Raw genomic sequence first — 13,425 nt, 5'->3', positions numbered from 1 at the left:
GTTTTCTATTTGACTCTGTTTACTCTAAGAAAAATGATGGCCGAAACTCTGTAAATTAACTTGTAGTTTGAAAATTTTCTCATAAAGGAACATGCTTTAAAGAGATGAGTATTTTTAAAATTTGTATCTCTCTTTTTAAAAAATAATTTATTTTATTTTTATTTTAAGTAGGCTCCACGCCTAATGTGGGGCTTGAACTCACCACCCTCAGATTAAGAGTCGCATGCTCTACCCGTTGAGCCAGCCAGGGGCCCCAGAATTTGTATCTCTAATCCTGTGTTTTCAAAGTCTTTCAAAAAATTGGAGAATAGCTAAAATGATTATAAAGACATTTTGAAGGTATTCTTCTCTACATTATTGTTATTTTCTGTGAATAAATTTTTTCTAATGGAAGATAGAACATCATTAGCTATTCTGAATTAGTGGTGTTGAGTATTGAGTTTTTACTGCATTACCATAGGCCTTTATGTTAGAACTTCAAAATATTTTTCAGTTGCTGAATAATGTTTTGGTATTTGGGGAAGATAATATAAAGGTCAATGAAAGTGATTTATTGTTAGCATGGAAGAACTGGAGCCTGCATGTCTCTTTTTATCATTAATATGGGAAATGCTGGCGACTTTGTCTTTTGGCCATTTGTTAAATCACATCTTGCTTCTAGGGAGATTTATTAAATGAGTGATTCTTTGTGTAAAAGAAAGGTATTTTAGTATGTAGACAATTATGATTGATAATACCTAGGTTTAGTGTTTCATTATTAGTGAAATTAATTCTGTGTTTAATAATGACTAGGAATTAATAACAATTAAACTCCCCAAATTGCTATGTCTGTATTTTTAATGCCAGCATGGTTTTGGTTTATGTATGATATGACATTAGTATGTTTAAAGCTAGTATTTCAGATTTTGTATAAATATACAGTAAATAATCAATGCTTGATTATCCAGGGGTAGAGTAACTGGTTTGAGAGTTAATACTGGTTTAAAAAAATACCACTAGGTAGCACATTTGCAAAAATTAAATGAAAAAGCATCAGGGAATACATTTACATATTAGAAGACATCTGTTATCTAGGACCTAAGGTACCCTGTAGAGGTCTCATTGTGTCTTCTGTGACTTAAGAATGCCTCTCATCTTAGCCTGACAGATATGTGACCTGCATGATTAGCTTCCTTCCTCTGGGGTTTCCCAGAGTGGGGCAGCAGCCTCTCATTGAAGGCAAGAGAGTTGTTAAATTTTCTAAAGGGATTCCATGCAGAAACAACTTGGAAAGGAAAGGATGGGGGAGGGAGAAAAGTTAATGCCAGGCACTACTGTACTGCCTAATTCTGTCCCATACTCATGTGCAAAACAAAGGGAGTTCAGTGAAGAAGCAGATTGCAAACTATTTCAATGGTAGCCTATTGGATCCTTCTTATCAAGGAATATGTTAGTGGTCCTAAACTATTACCAAAATGATTCAAGTACACTATTGGATAATGTCATTGAATGGCAAATGTGTTCTTGAATGTTGGATTTTATTTTGAATTTTGCATATCATGAGCTTTGTGCAGAGCTTTTGCTTAGTTTGTCAGAGTTGTGATTTGGGTTTATCCATGTCATTGTTGACTATGGTTGTGTATGTTTGGCTTTGGTCAGGGACTTTCAAATGGATTTCAGTATAACAAATTCTATTGAATTATATAATTGTATATGTAAATTTTTTTTTAAGATTTTATTTGTTTATTTGACAGAGAGAGAGAGAGACAGTGAGAGAGGGAACACAAGCAGGGGAAGTGGGAGAGGGAGAAGCAGGCTTCCCGCTGAGCAGGGAGCCCGATGCGGGGCTCGATCCCAGGACCCCGGGATCATGACCTGAGCCGAAGGCAGACACTTAACCGACTGAGCCACCCAGGCGCCCTGTAAATTGTTTTCAAATTTTAATATCTGTAGCACATTTATACTATTAGAAATTTGATGTCATACTTGAAGAGATTTTTTGGTAACAGCTTTATTGAGATATAGTTCACATACTTTGAAATTTGCCCTTTTAAAATATGCAGTTCAGTGTATTCACAGAGTTGTGCAACCATCACCACTGTCTAATTCCAAAACATTGTCATAGCTCGAAACTCCATATCCATTAGCTGCACTCCCTATTTCCCCCTTTCTCTAGTCTCTGGCAACCTCTAATCTCCTTCTGCATATGGATTTGCCTATTCTGGACATTCTACATAAATAGAATCATACTGATGTGAAATGTTGGGGTCAGGGAACAAACAGCAAGAAAGAATTCTTGAGACATCTTTGGTGCAAAAAAGTGTGGTTTTATTAAAGCACGGGGACAGGACCTCTGGGCAGAAAGAGCTGCACTGGGATTGTGAGGAGTGACTGATGATATAGTTTCAAGTTGGAAGGAAGTCTCTAAAGAATTTGGAAGCAAGGTTTCCAGGACCTTGAGGGGCTAAGCTGTTAGGACAAGGTCATTTACTACTGTCTAGTAAAACTTTAGTCATAAGACTCTTCAGATGTGTGTCAGTGGGCCATATGTTTAGAGGATGATTGTTAACGTATATCTTGGGGAAGGGGGGGGTTAGAGATAAAGGTAGTTTCCAAAGGATTTTTACAGGATCCTGGAGGTCTGGCTAATGTCAAGCTAAGGTTGCCTTTTGCCTCTAGTAAAGTATTAACATTGAGGCAGCTAATAAGCTCCTTGAGGAAGGTCACTCTGCCTGTCTCAAGCAGGGCTGTAAGTTGTAAGGAATTTTAATTTTTTTTCTTTTGCCTTTGTTCTCTGTATCAATGCCATATATGGCCTTTTATGTCTGGCATATATACTTAGCATGTTTTCATGGTTCATCCATGTTCTGGCATGTACCTGTACTCTTACTTCTTTTTATTGCCAAATAGTATTACCATTGTATGGATGGATATACCACATTGTCTTACTCTGTTCCTCAGTTGATGGACATTTGGGTTGTTTCCACTTTTTGGCTTTTATGGGTAATACTGCAGTGAACATCTTTGTGAAAGTATTTATGTGTATATGTTTTTTGTTTTCTTGGATATATACCTAGGAGTTGAAGTGCTGGGTTGTATGGTAATCTATGCTTAGCATTTTGAGGAACTGCCAGACTCTTTTGTAAAGCTAGTAGTTATCATACAGTCCCACCAGCAATATAGGAGGGTTCTAGTTTCTCCACATCCTTTTTTTTACTCAGCATAATGCCCTTGAGGTTCATCCAAGTAATTGTGCATATTAATAGTTTGTTCATTTTTCTTGCTGAGTAGTATTTCTCTGTATGGATGGTTCTGTTCTTCTGCCAATACCACATTGTCTTGATTACTCCAACTTTATCATGTCTTTTTAAAAAAAAATTCATCAATCAGCATTTATTTTTTGAGAACCTAATAGGTATTTTTTTAATTGAAGTATAATTGTCATGCAGTATCCTATTAGTTTCAGGTGTACATCATAGTAATTTGATATTTGATCCTTTTGAAATGATCCTCATGATAAGTCCAGTTACCATCTATTACCATATAAAGTTATTATAATTTCATTGACTATATTCCCTGTGCTATACTTTATGACTTACTTATTTTAGAACTAGAAGTTTGAACCTATAAGTCTTGAAGTTAGATAGTATGAATCCTTCAGCTTTGTTCTTCATAATTGTGTTGGCTATTCTAGGCCCTCCCTCTTCATAAAAACTTTAGAATGAGCTTGTCTTTGTACAAAATACCTTGCTGGGGTTTTGATAGGAATTGCATTAAACCTAAATATAGTCATTTTGGGGACTATTGACATCTTTAGTATGTTGAGTTTTTAAATCCGTGAACATGGTAAGTTTCTCCCAATTTTTAGATCATCTTTGCTATCTTTCGTCAGTATTTTATAATTTTCAGCATACATATCCTCTTCATATTTTATTGGATTTATACATAATTATTTCATTTGGGGGGAGCAATTGTAAATGATACTGCATTTTAAAATTTTGGTTTCCACTTGTTTGTGTTTGCATATAGAAATGAAGTTGATTTTCATGTGTTGATCTTGTATCTTGCAACTTTGCAAAACTGTCTTATAACTTCTGGGAGCTTTTCTTGTAAATTCCTTGGGATTTTCTTTACAGACGACCATGCCATCTAAAATAAGGACAGTTTTATTGCTTCTTTTCCAAACTGGGTGCCTCTTATTTCTTTTTATTGCTTTATAATGAAGGCTAGGATTTCCAGTACTATGTTGCTTATGAGTGATGAGAATGGATATCCTTGCCTTTTTCCCAATCTTAGAAGGAAGGTATTCAGTCATTCACCATTAAGTATGTTGTTCGCTATAAGTTTTTTTGTACGTGTTCTTTATGAAGTTGAAGAAGTTCCTCCTCATTTCCTAGTTTGCTGAGACAGTATGAATGGTGTTGAATTTTTTAAAAATGTTTTTCTGTTTCAGTTGATATGATCATATGATATTTTTTCTTTAGCTTATTGATATGTATTGCATTGATATATTTTTTTTCATATTGTACCAGCCTTGCATACCTGGAATGCATGTTACTTGGTTGTGCTGTATTAGCTATTTTGGATTCAATTTGCTAATATTTTGTTAAGGATTTTGCAGCTAAATTCATGAGAGGGAATGGTCTGTAGTTTTCTTAATTCTTGTGATGTCTTTGTCTGGTTTTGGTATTGGTAATAATTAGTTTATAAAATGAGTTGGTTCCCACTTCTTCCATTTCTGGAAAACGTATAAAATGGCTGTTAATTCTTCTGTCAGTGTTTGGTAAAATTCTCCAGTGAAACCATCTGGGCCTGGGGATTTTTCAAGAACTTTTATATTGCAAATTTGATATCTTTAATAGTGTTAGTATTATTCAGGTTATCTGTTTTATCTTGACTGAGTTTCGATAGTTGTTTTCAAAGAATTGGCCCATTTTTTCTAAATTGTGGAATTATGAGCTAAACTTGTTGTTTTTTTGTTTTTTGTTTTTAAAGATTTTATTTTAAAGGAATCTCTACACCCAACGTGGGGCTCAAACTTAAAACCCTGATATCAAGAGTTTTATGCTGTACCGCCTGCAGGTGCCCCAAGCTAAAGTTGTCTGTAGTATTCTCTAATCTTTTTTAAGAAATTGAGGTAGAAGTTGTATAACATAAAACCCACCATTTTAAAAGTGTACATTTCAGTGGTTTTTAGTATATTCGTGGCATTTTGCAACCACTGTCTAATTCCAGAGCATTTTCATCACCCAGAAAGAAATCCTTTTCCCATTAAGCAGTAACTTCCCATTGTCTTCTTTTTCTAGCCCCTGGTAACTAGTAATGTATTTTCTGAATGGATTTGCCTGAATGGGACATTTCATATAAATGGAGTCATACAGTTTGTAATTGGTTTATTTCACACAGCATCATATTTTCATGGTTATCCATGTTGTTGCGTATATCAGTACTTGTTCTTTGGTTCATGGTCCCATCACTCTGACCTCTGCTTCCATTATCTCATCTTCTTCTCTGACTCTCCTGCCTTTCTCTTAGAAAGACCCTATAATTACCTTGGGCCCACCCAGATTATCCAGGGTAGTCTTCTCATCCTTAATTTAATAACACATGCAGTCTTTTTTGTAATATAAGGTAATGTTCACAGGTTTCAAGGATTAGGACATGGATACTTTGTGGGAGGCCATTATTTTACCTACCACATGGACTTTAGATTTTTTATTATTATCCACCGCTCCCTGAGGCTCTGTTCTTTTTTTTTTTTTTCAGTCCATTTTCTCTCTGTTTATTTTTTATTTTATTATATTTTGGGGGGGTTGTCAAATTTTATATCAAGACAGTGTTTAACAATATACATATACACTTTTAAGTACAGGAAGAGATAATTCTAGCTGCTTGGAGAAACAAAGGAGCAAGTTGGAATTCACTGACAGCTTTATTTATTTATATTATGTTATGTTGGTCACTGTACAGTACTTCATTAGATTTTGATGTAGTGTTCCATGATTCATTGTTTGCATATAACACCTAGTGCTCATTGCAATACATGCCCTCCTTAATACCCATCACGGGCTAACCTATCCCCCCACCCCCCTCCCCTCTGAAACCCTCAGTTTGTTTCCCCCGAGTCCATAGTCTCTCATGGTTCGTCTCCCCCTCTGATTTCCCCCCCTTCATATTTCCCTTCCTTCTCCTAATGTCCTCCATGCTATTCCTTATGTTCCACGTATAAGTGAAACCATAGGTCAAGTAAACTGTTGATCTTGTCCTCAGGACTGAATTTATCCTCCGTCGTCTCTATTGTTGAGCCTATCCAACACATTTTTATTTTGGAAATTGCATATTTCAGTTGTATACATAATTTCCATTTGGTAGTTTGTTTTTTTTTTAAATACTATTTCTTTGCTGAAATTTTCTATTTTTTATTTTAGGAGAATTCTTAATTATTTATTGAAATATTTTTATGATGACAGCTTTAAAATTCTTATCAGATAATTCCAGATTGTGGTTCATTTTGGTGTTGGCATCAGTATGGTTCTCTTTCTTATTCATGTGTGTTTTTCCTCATTCTTGGTGTGTGATTTTTAAAAAATTTTATCCTGGACATCTAAGATATTAATGTGAGGAGAGTCTTTATCCTGCTTAAATCTTTTATTTTAGTAGGTACTAACTCTATTTAGGTTTAGTGTGTAGGTTCTGGCCTGCTTTTGGGAGCTGTGTATTTCCTATGGTAATTTAGTTTTCAGAGCTCTTGCAGTGCTATTCTCTTTATTATTCTGGCATCACAGGAGCTCCTGCTTGATCTCTACAGGTGTTGCCTGGGCTGACTGGTAGGTGTGGGTCCCCATCTCTGCTACTGCTAAGGGCAGATTGGCTGGATATTACTCCAAGTGTGGCAAATCTGGCCTACTGCCGTCTGGGGATGGGGTGGAGACCCTGCTGATGCCGATGTTGTAGTGAATTGGGGTCCCCCGCTATCCTGGATAGCGCCTGGGGAGTCCTGGGGAGGGTCTGTCTCCCATCTAGGTCTCTGCTAAGCTTCCCCTTTTATAGTCCTTTGGCCAGAAAGCAAGATTTTCTCATTTGTTGGTCTGTCTATGTTGGTGGTTCCGGGTTGTAGGCTGTTCATGGATATACGGGACATAAGAGGAAAACCCAGTGAACTCAAAGTGGTGCTTTTCCTCACATCCCAAGGCCCCTAGCTCATCTACCTTCTTTCCATCTGTCAGGGTCATTGTATGATTGTCTGTTAAGTTATTTCTAGGGTATTCAGTTCTATTTAGAGGAGAGGAATGGGGAAATGCGAGCCTGTGCCATCATACTCTAGAATTGGAACTGTAGCCATTTTGATTTTTCCTCCCTTCTGGTGTTATTAGCAATTCTGTGAAATGGTCAAGGCTTTGGTTTTTATTGACACCCTACTTTTGGGGGTGTTATGTGTTGCTGAGTGTAGGAACAAGGTAAGAATTATTCTCTTGTTTATTATTTATTTTTCTTTTTAGAGAGAGAGCAAGTGCATGAGCTGGGGGGGAGGGGGAGGGGGAGAGGGAGAGAGAACATCTTAAATGGAGCCCAGTGCGGGGCTTAGTCTCACAATCCTGAGATCAGGACCTGAGCTGAAATCAAGAGTCGGATGCTTAACCGACTGAGCCACCCAGGCACCCCGAATTATTTTCTTGTTTAAATTGTGTGGGAATTACATGAAAAAGTGCTCAACATCGCTCGGCATCAGGGAAATCCAAATCAAAACCTCAATGAGATACCACCTCACACCAGTCAGAATGGCTAAAATTAACAAGTCAGGAAACGACAGATGTTGGCGGGGATGCGGAGAAAGGGGAACCCTCCTACACTGTTGGTAGGAATGCAAGCTGGTGCAGCCACTCTGGAAAACAGTATGGAGGTTCCTCAAAAAGTTGAAAATAGAGCTACCATATGATCCAGCAATTACACTACTGGGTATTTACCCCAAAGATACAAATGTAGGGATCCGAAGGGGTACGTGCACCCCAATGTTTATAGCAGCAATGTCCACAATAGCCAAACTGTGGAAAGAGCCTAGATGTCCATCGACAGATGAATGGATAAAGAAGATGTGGTATATATATACAATGGAATATTATGCAGCCATCAAAAGGAATGAGATCCTGCCATTTGCAACGACGTGGATGGAACTGGAGGGTGTTATGCTGAGCGAAATAAGTTAATCAGAGAAACACATGTATCATATGACCTCACTGATATGAGGAATTCTTAATCTCAGGGAACAAACTGAGGGTTGTTGGAGTAGTGGGGGTGGGAGGGATGGGGTGGCGGGGTGATAGACATTGGGGAATTGTGCAAGACTGTTGAATCACAGATCTGTACCTCTGAAATAAATAATGCAGTATATGTTAAAAAAAAAAAAAGATAGCAGGAGGGGAAGAATGAAGGGGGGGAAATTGGAGGGGGAGACGAACCATGAGAGACGATGGACTCTGAAAAACAAACTGAGGGTTCTAGAGGGGAGGGGGGTGGGAGGATGGGTTAGCCTGGTGATGGATATTAAAGAGGGCTCGTTCTGCATGGAGCACTGGGTGTTATACACAAACAATGAATCATGGAACACTACATCAAAAACTAATGATGTAATGTATGGTGATTAACATAATAATAAAAAGGGAAAAAAAAGACCAAAGCAGGAAAAAAAATTTTTTTTTTACCTGCTAGTTTCAGCATTCAAAAAAAAAATGTGTGGGAATTAGAAGTGTCATGTTCTTATCTATTCATCTATTTACTCATTTATGTATTTATCTTCAGGGAGTGGAGCAACGGCTGTGGTCCAAGCAGCATATTGTGCCCCTAAGAAGGAGAAAGTGGCAATCAAACGGATAAACCTTGAGAAATGTCAAACTAGCATGGATGAACTCCTGGTATGCACATCTCATATTTTTTATGTGGGAATTATACTCCTATGTGTATTCATGTTAGAGTGGGAAATAACTTGAAATTTTTTATTACTTTTCTAAAAAAAAAAAAAGGTGTGATTTGCTCATCAAGTAATGCTTATTGTAAAATTTATAAAAATCCAGGTAAATAGAAAAAAATTAGTTGTAATCCTCCCGTTCTGAGATTAACACTTGCTATATAGTTTTTCAGACTGTGCACATTTAAATATCTTTGTATTTTTATGATAATGTAATCATTTACTTGTTCTTTTCATTGAAAAATTTATCAAATTCTTTCTGTGTCTATAAATATGAATTAATATGCCTTTCAGTATGTGTGTAGTATTCTGTTGCATAGGTAGACCACATTTTATTTAACCTATTTCTCATGTTGGACAATTACCTTTTTCCTCTTTTTTATTGTTTTAAACAATGCTGCTTCTCTCTTTCCTGAAACTAGTATCATGCAATTGTGATACGTGGTCAAATGGAATGTGCTTTAAAAGGCTTTGGCCACCTAGGAACATGGTACCAATCAGCATTCTGACCACTGATGCAAGATGAGAGGTAGAAGGTGGCATTGCCTTCTCCAAAAGCTAGGGAAAAAGAGAAGAAAGGGAGTCTCAGGGATTAATAGCTGCAAGAAATGTTCTGTGGAATTAAAAGCTAGACACACAGGGATTGTTTTGTACTTCTTTTATGAGCCATGACACCCAGAGTTGTTTTAAGTGTGTAGTAAGTGCTCAGTAAAGGACATGAGATAGATTCTCAAATCATTTAACTTTGTAAATCCTCAGTTTCTTTGGCTTAAAATGGAAATAATAACATCTGCCTTGTATATCTCATGAGGTTTATCTTTCTTTTTTAAAAAATTTTTTTAAAAGATTTTACTTATTTAGAGAGTGGGAGGAGGGGCAGAGGAAGAGAGAGAATCTCAAGCAGACTCCATGCTGAGTGTAGAGCCTGATGCGGGGCTTGATCTCACAACCCTGAGATCATGACCTGAGCCAAAATCAAGAGTTGGATGCTTAACTGAGTGAGCCACCCAGGCGCCCCCTTCATGAGGTTTTTCTTGAGGATGAAATGATCCAGTACTTGAAAAGTATAAACTGCCATACAAATAGGAACTAATGTTACTTTATTAAGTATTTCTTTTATTAAGTATTTCTCGAAGGTCATGTACAGCTAGTGATAGAGAGGCAGGAGTTAGCACTGGGATGATCTGACACTCCAGAAGTCTTTCTGTTCCCAGGTTGGATTTAATTTCTGGTTGAGCCTGTACTGAGTATTAGGGAATATTGGAATAAAAGGAAACGAGATAATAGAATTATGCATTGAACTTTTAGCAGATTAAACAAATGCATCTCTTCAGGAGTTGGTAATGTGTGAGCAGAAGCTAAAGAAGAAAGTTGCTAGAGTGGTCTTGGGCCTCTTTGGTGAGAGAATATACACTTGAAAGGAGATGCTGATGGAAATCCTAGGTAGTGATCTTGGATTTATAGATGCCCACAACCCGTTAGAGCATCATTTGGATATTTGAACTGCAATGATCATAAAAGAAGGTTGTAAATTGTAAACTAATTGTTTTGAGGAAAAACAGAATTTTTAACCTACCTATTAAGACTGGAATTTGAGAAGCCCAGTATGAATTTGTATCATTTGCCAGTTATTTTACATAACCGATAAGGATATCATAAAGGTGAATGAAATTTATTACCTCATGACTAAAGAAATGGAGGTTCAAAGTTTAAATAACTTGACTGTGCTCACATGGTAACAGCAAACATCTTTTTAGTGATAGGCACTTAAGTGTACTTTACCCTCATAAACGCCTCCATGAGACAGGTGGTAGCTCCATTTTAGATGAAGGAAGTAAATCACAGTAAGTGACAGTCTGGATTAAAAATCAGGTCTTTCTGAGTGAAGTCTATTCTATTTCATGTAATAGTAACTAAGTATAATCTTGGTTCAAAAGTAGAAAGAGCATCTGTTCTCAGATATTTGACATCTTGAAAATAATATTTGTGTTATTACACTAGGGCCTTACTTGTAGAGGAATGCAAATTTGGTATAGCTTAGTAAAAGAAAAAAAATAAATTAGACCTCTATAATTTTGCCCACATGGTCCAGTAAGCTTTACATTAAAATATAGTATTTATATATTTGGCAAATAAGTAAGGGGGGGGGAGTGACTTTTAGTAAAACAAATTTTTTAAAAAAATTTTTTTATTTATTTGAGAGAGGAAGAGAGAGAGCACGAGTGGTGGGGAGGGGCTGAGGTAGAGGGACAGGCCAACTCGGTGCTAAGCACACAGCCCCATGCAGGACTAGATCCCAGGACCCTGGGATCATGACCTGAGCTGAAGGCAGATGCTTAACTGACGGAGCCACCAAGGCGCCCCTTTAGTAAAGCAAATTTAAAATAATTGGCCTTTTTGGAGGGCAAACAAGTGAGATCCCACTAAAGTCTGAAGAAACATGGGGAATATAAAGAGGGCTGGATTTGTTTGTGGTATTTGTAGTGTCAAGGACCTGAGATCTGAGTGAGAAGGGCTCCATTTCTAAGAGATAAGAAGCCCTTTAGTTTATCTTAGAAAATCTATTAGATCAGCATACCACACTTGTGGTGTCATGATTTTAAATTTGTTTTCAAAATGGTCTCTAATGTAGAAAGGGTGCTGTAGAACCAGGTTCTAGGTGTGTATCCTGTGTGACAGTTATTAGTGAGGAGGCAGTATATTGCTCCTTTCCCTTGTCAAAATGTTTTCTTGTCTGACAACCTTTGCTAAGTGTGATGGAAAAATCAGCTGTCAAATCTTACTACATTTATTTTTTCTGGAGATGTTACTCACAGGCACACTAGGCAGTGTTTTGAGCTTTTTCTCTTCTCTGGTAGATGCTAGGACTAGATTCATTGGCCAGACAGCTGAGGGGAACATAAAGAGGCTTAAAATGTCTTTCCTTCTACTGGGAGGCTCACAGTCCAGTTGAATGAAGAGTTAAGGCTCTTGTCTGCTGTATAAGGCCGAGCATGACAGACGCCTAGGAGAGGTGTCAAATACTGTGAAGTAAGAGGAGGAGGCATGCTCCTCATTACAAAGATGGAGGCCTCTGTGGAGATTTTTGTGTTCTGTCCCACCAGGGCTGGGGATGCTTTGAACAGACAGAGATAGAAACCCTACCAGGCAGGGGTTTAGAATTAGGAAAGAATTCATTTTTATGTATATATTCATAAATATTAATATAACTGAAACAACATTTTCATAAAACAATTCTTAATTATATTCTGTGGAATGCGCTCTGATTTTCTATTTCTTCTTTGTTTCTAACTTTACTTAGTTTGTGTCATGGCCCATGTGGGTTGCAACCCATGGTTTGAGGTACACAGGGCCACACAAAGAGGTATTAGGACTTTAAACTCAGGCAGTGACAGTGATAAGGGAAAGGAATACACATTCCCTAGACATTTTATAGATGGAAGAATTGTTAGTTTTATTTATTTATTTATTTTTTGGTGGGCAGCAAAGCAAGGTTTATTGAGCAATTGCAAAGTATAGCACAAAGCTCCCGAGGAGGGAGGGGACCCAAGAGGGTTGCCCGAATTGTTAATTTTAGAATGCACATTCCATGAGGGCAGGGACTTTATTGTGTTCAGTTAGTATGAATGAATGAGTAAATTAACATTATTTGGGGACTGATTGAATGGTGTGAAGTGGAGGAAAACTGCTTGTGTCGGGGTAGTTAGAAAACCAGGAGTAAATGTTAGAAATCAAGATGAACGAGTTCCAGGAAAGAACGAAAAGTCATCATTAAGCAATGCTTGAGAAAGCTTCAGGTGGAGAACAGAGAAGTCCACACAAAAGCTCTGGCAGCAGCAGGTAACAGGACTTTCAAGAAAGCACTTTCAGTAGGACGGACAGAATTCACTTCTATGTGGGAGGGAGCTACTGGGAAATTTGAGTCAGAGTGAATATAGCACTCTTGCAAAGCACTTACATATTTATTTTTGCTTTTGAAAGGAAAGGGAAAAGGATAACTCCGATGGGAGTTAAGATAAAGGAACCCCCCCCACTCCCCCCACCTTTAAAGGAATAGAAGAGAAGGAAAGAAATATTTAAGGCCCTTTCAGTTTGAATTTGATGGTTCTCCAGTAGTCTCCTGTTAGAGGACCCTTGGTGGTTCCCCCTCTCAGGGTAGAGCTGAAAACCCTTAGCTTCACTTTTAAGACATTGGACCGTTTGACCCCAATTCTATGTGTATGAATTGTCACCCTCTATCTCCCCTCCCCTATCCAGTTGGTCACTAAGTCCTATGATTTATACCTCTTCAGTATACCTCTTGACTCCTTCCTTTCTTTCCATTCGTATAGCCATGTATTTTTAATTTATTTTTATTTTTTTTAAAGATTTTTATTTATTTATTTGACAGAGAGCACAAGCAGGAGCAGCAGGCAGAGGGAGAGGGAGAAGCAGGCTCCCCGCTGAGCAGGGAGCCCGATGCAGGGCTCCATCCCAGGACCCTG

The 13,425-nt window shown here is 37.6% G+C and overlaps 1 protein-coding gene across 4 annotated transcripts in view; it reads left to right on the top strand.

Moving 5' to 3' along the window:
• The window catches only part of OXSR1 (oxidative stress responsive kinase 1), a 93,932-nt gene that overhangs the window by 9,860 nt on the left and 70,647 nt on the right, over positions 1-13,425 (top strand). For all 4 annotated transcript variants that reach the window (XM_036094194.2, XM_078073518.1, XM_036094195.2 and 1 more), the window contains one exon: positions 8,776-8,888. In XM_036094194.2, coding sequence (XP_035950087.1) covers positions 8,776-8,888 — 113 coding nt within the window. The remainder of the gene's footprint in view (positions 1-8,775; positions 8,889-13,425) is intronic.

This window comes from Halichoerus grypus, chromosome 1 (genome assembly GCF_964656455.1).
Source record: "Halichoerus grypus chromosome 1, mHalGry1.hap1.1, whole genome shotgun sequence".
Lineage (NCBI taxonomy): Eukaryota > Metazoa > Chordata > Mammalia > Carnivora > Phocidae > Halichoerus > Halichoerus grypus.
This window is presented reverse-complemented; position numbering and strand designations above follow the sequence as displayed.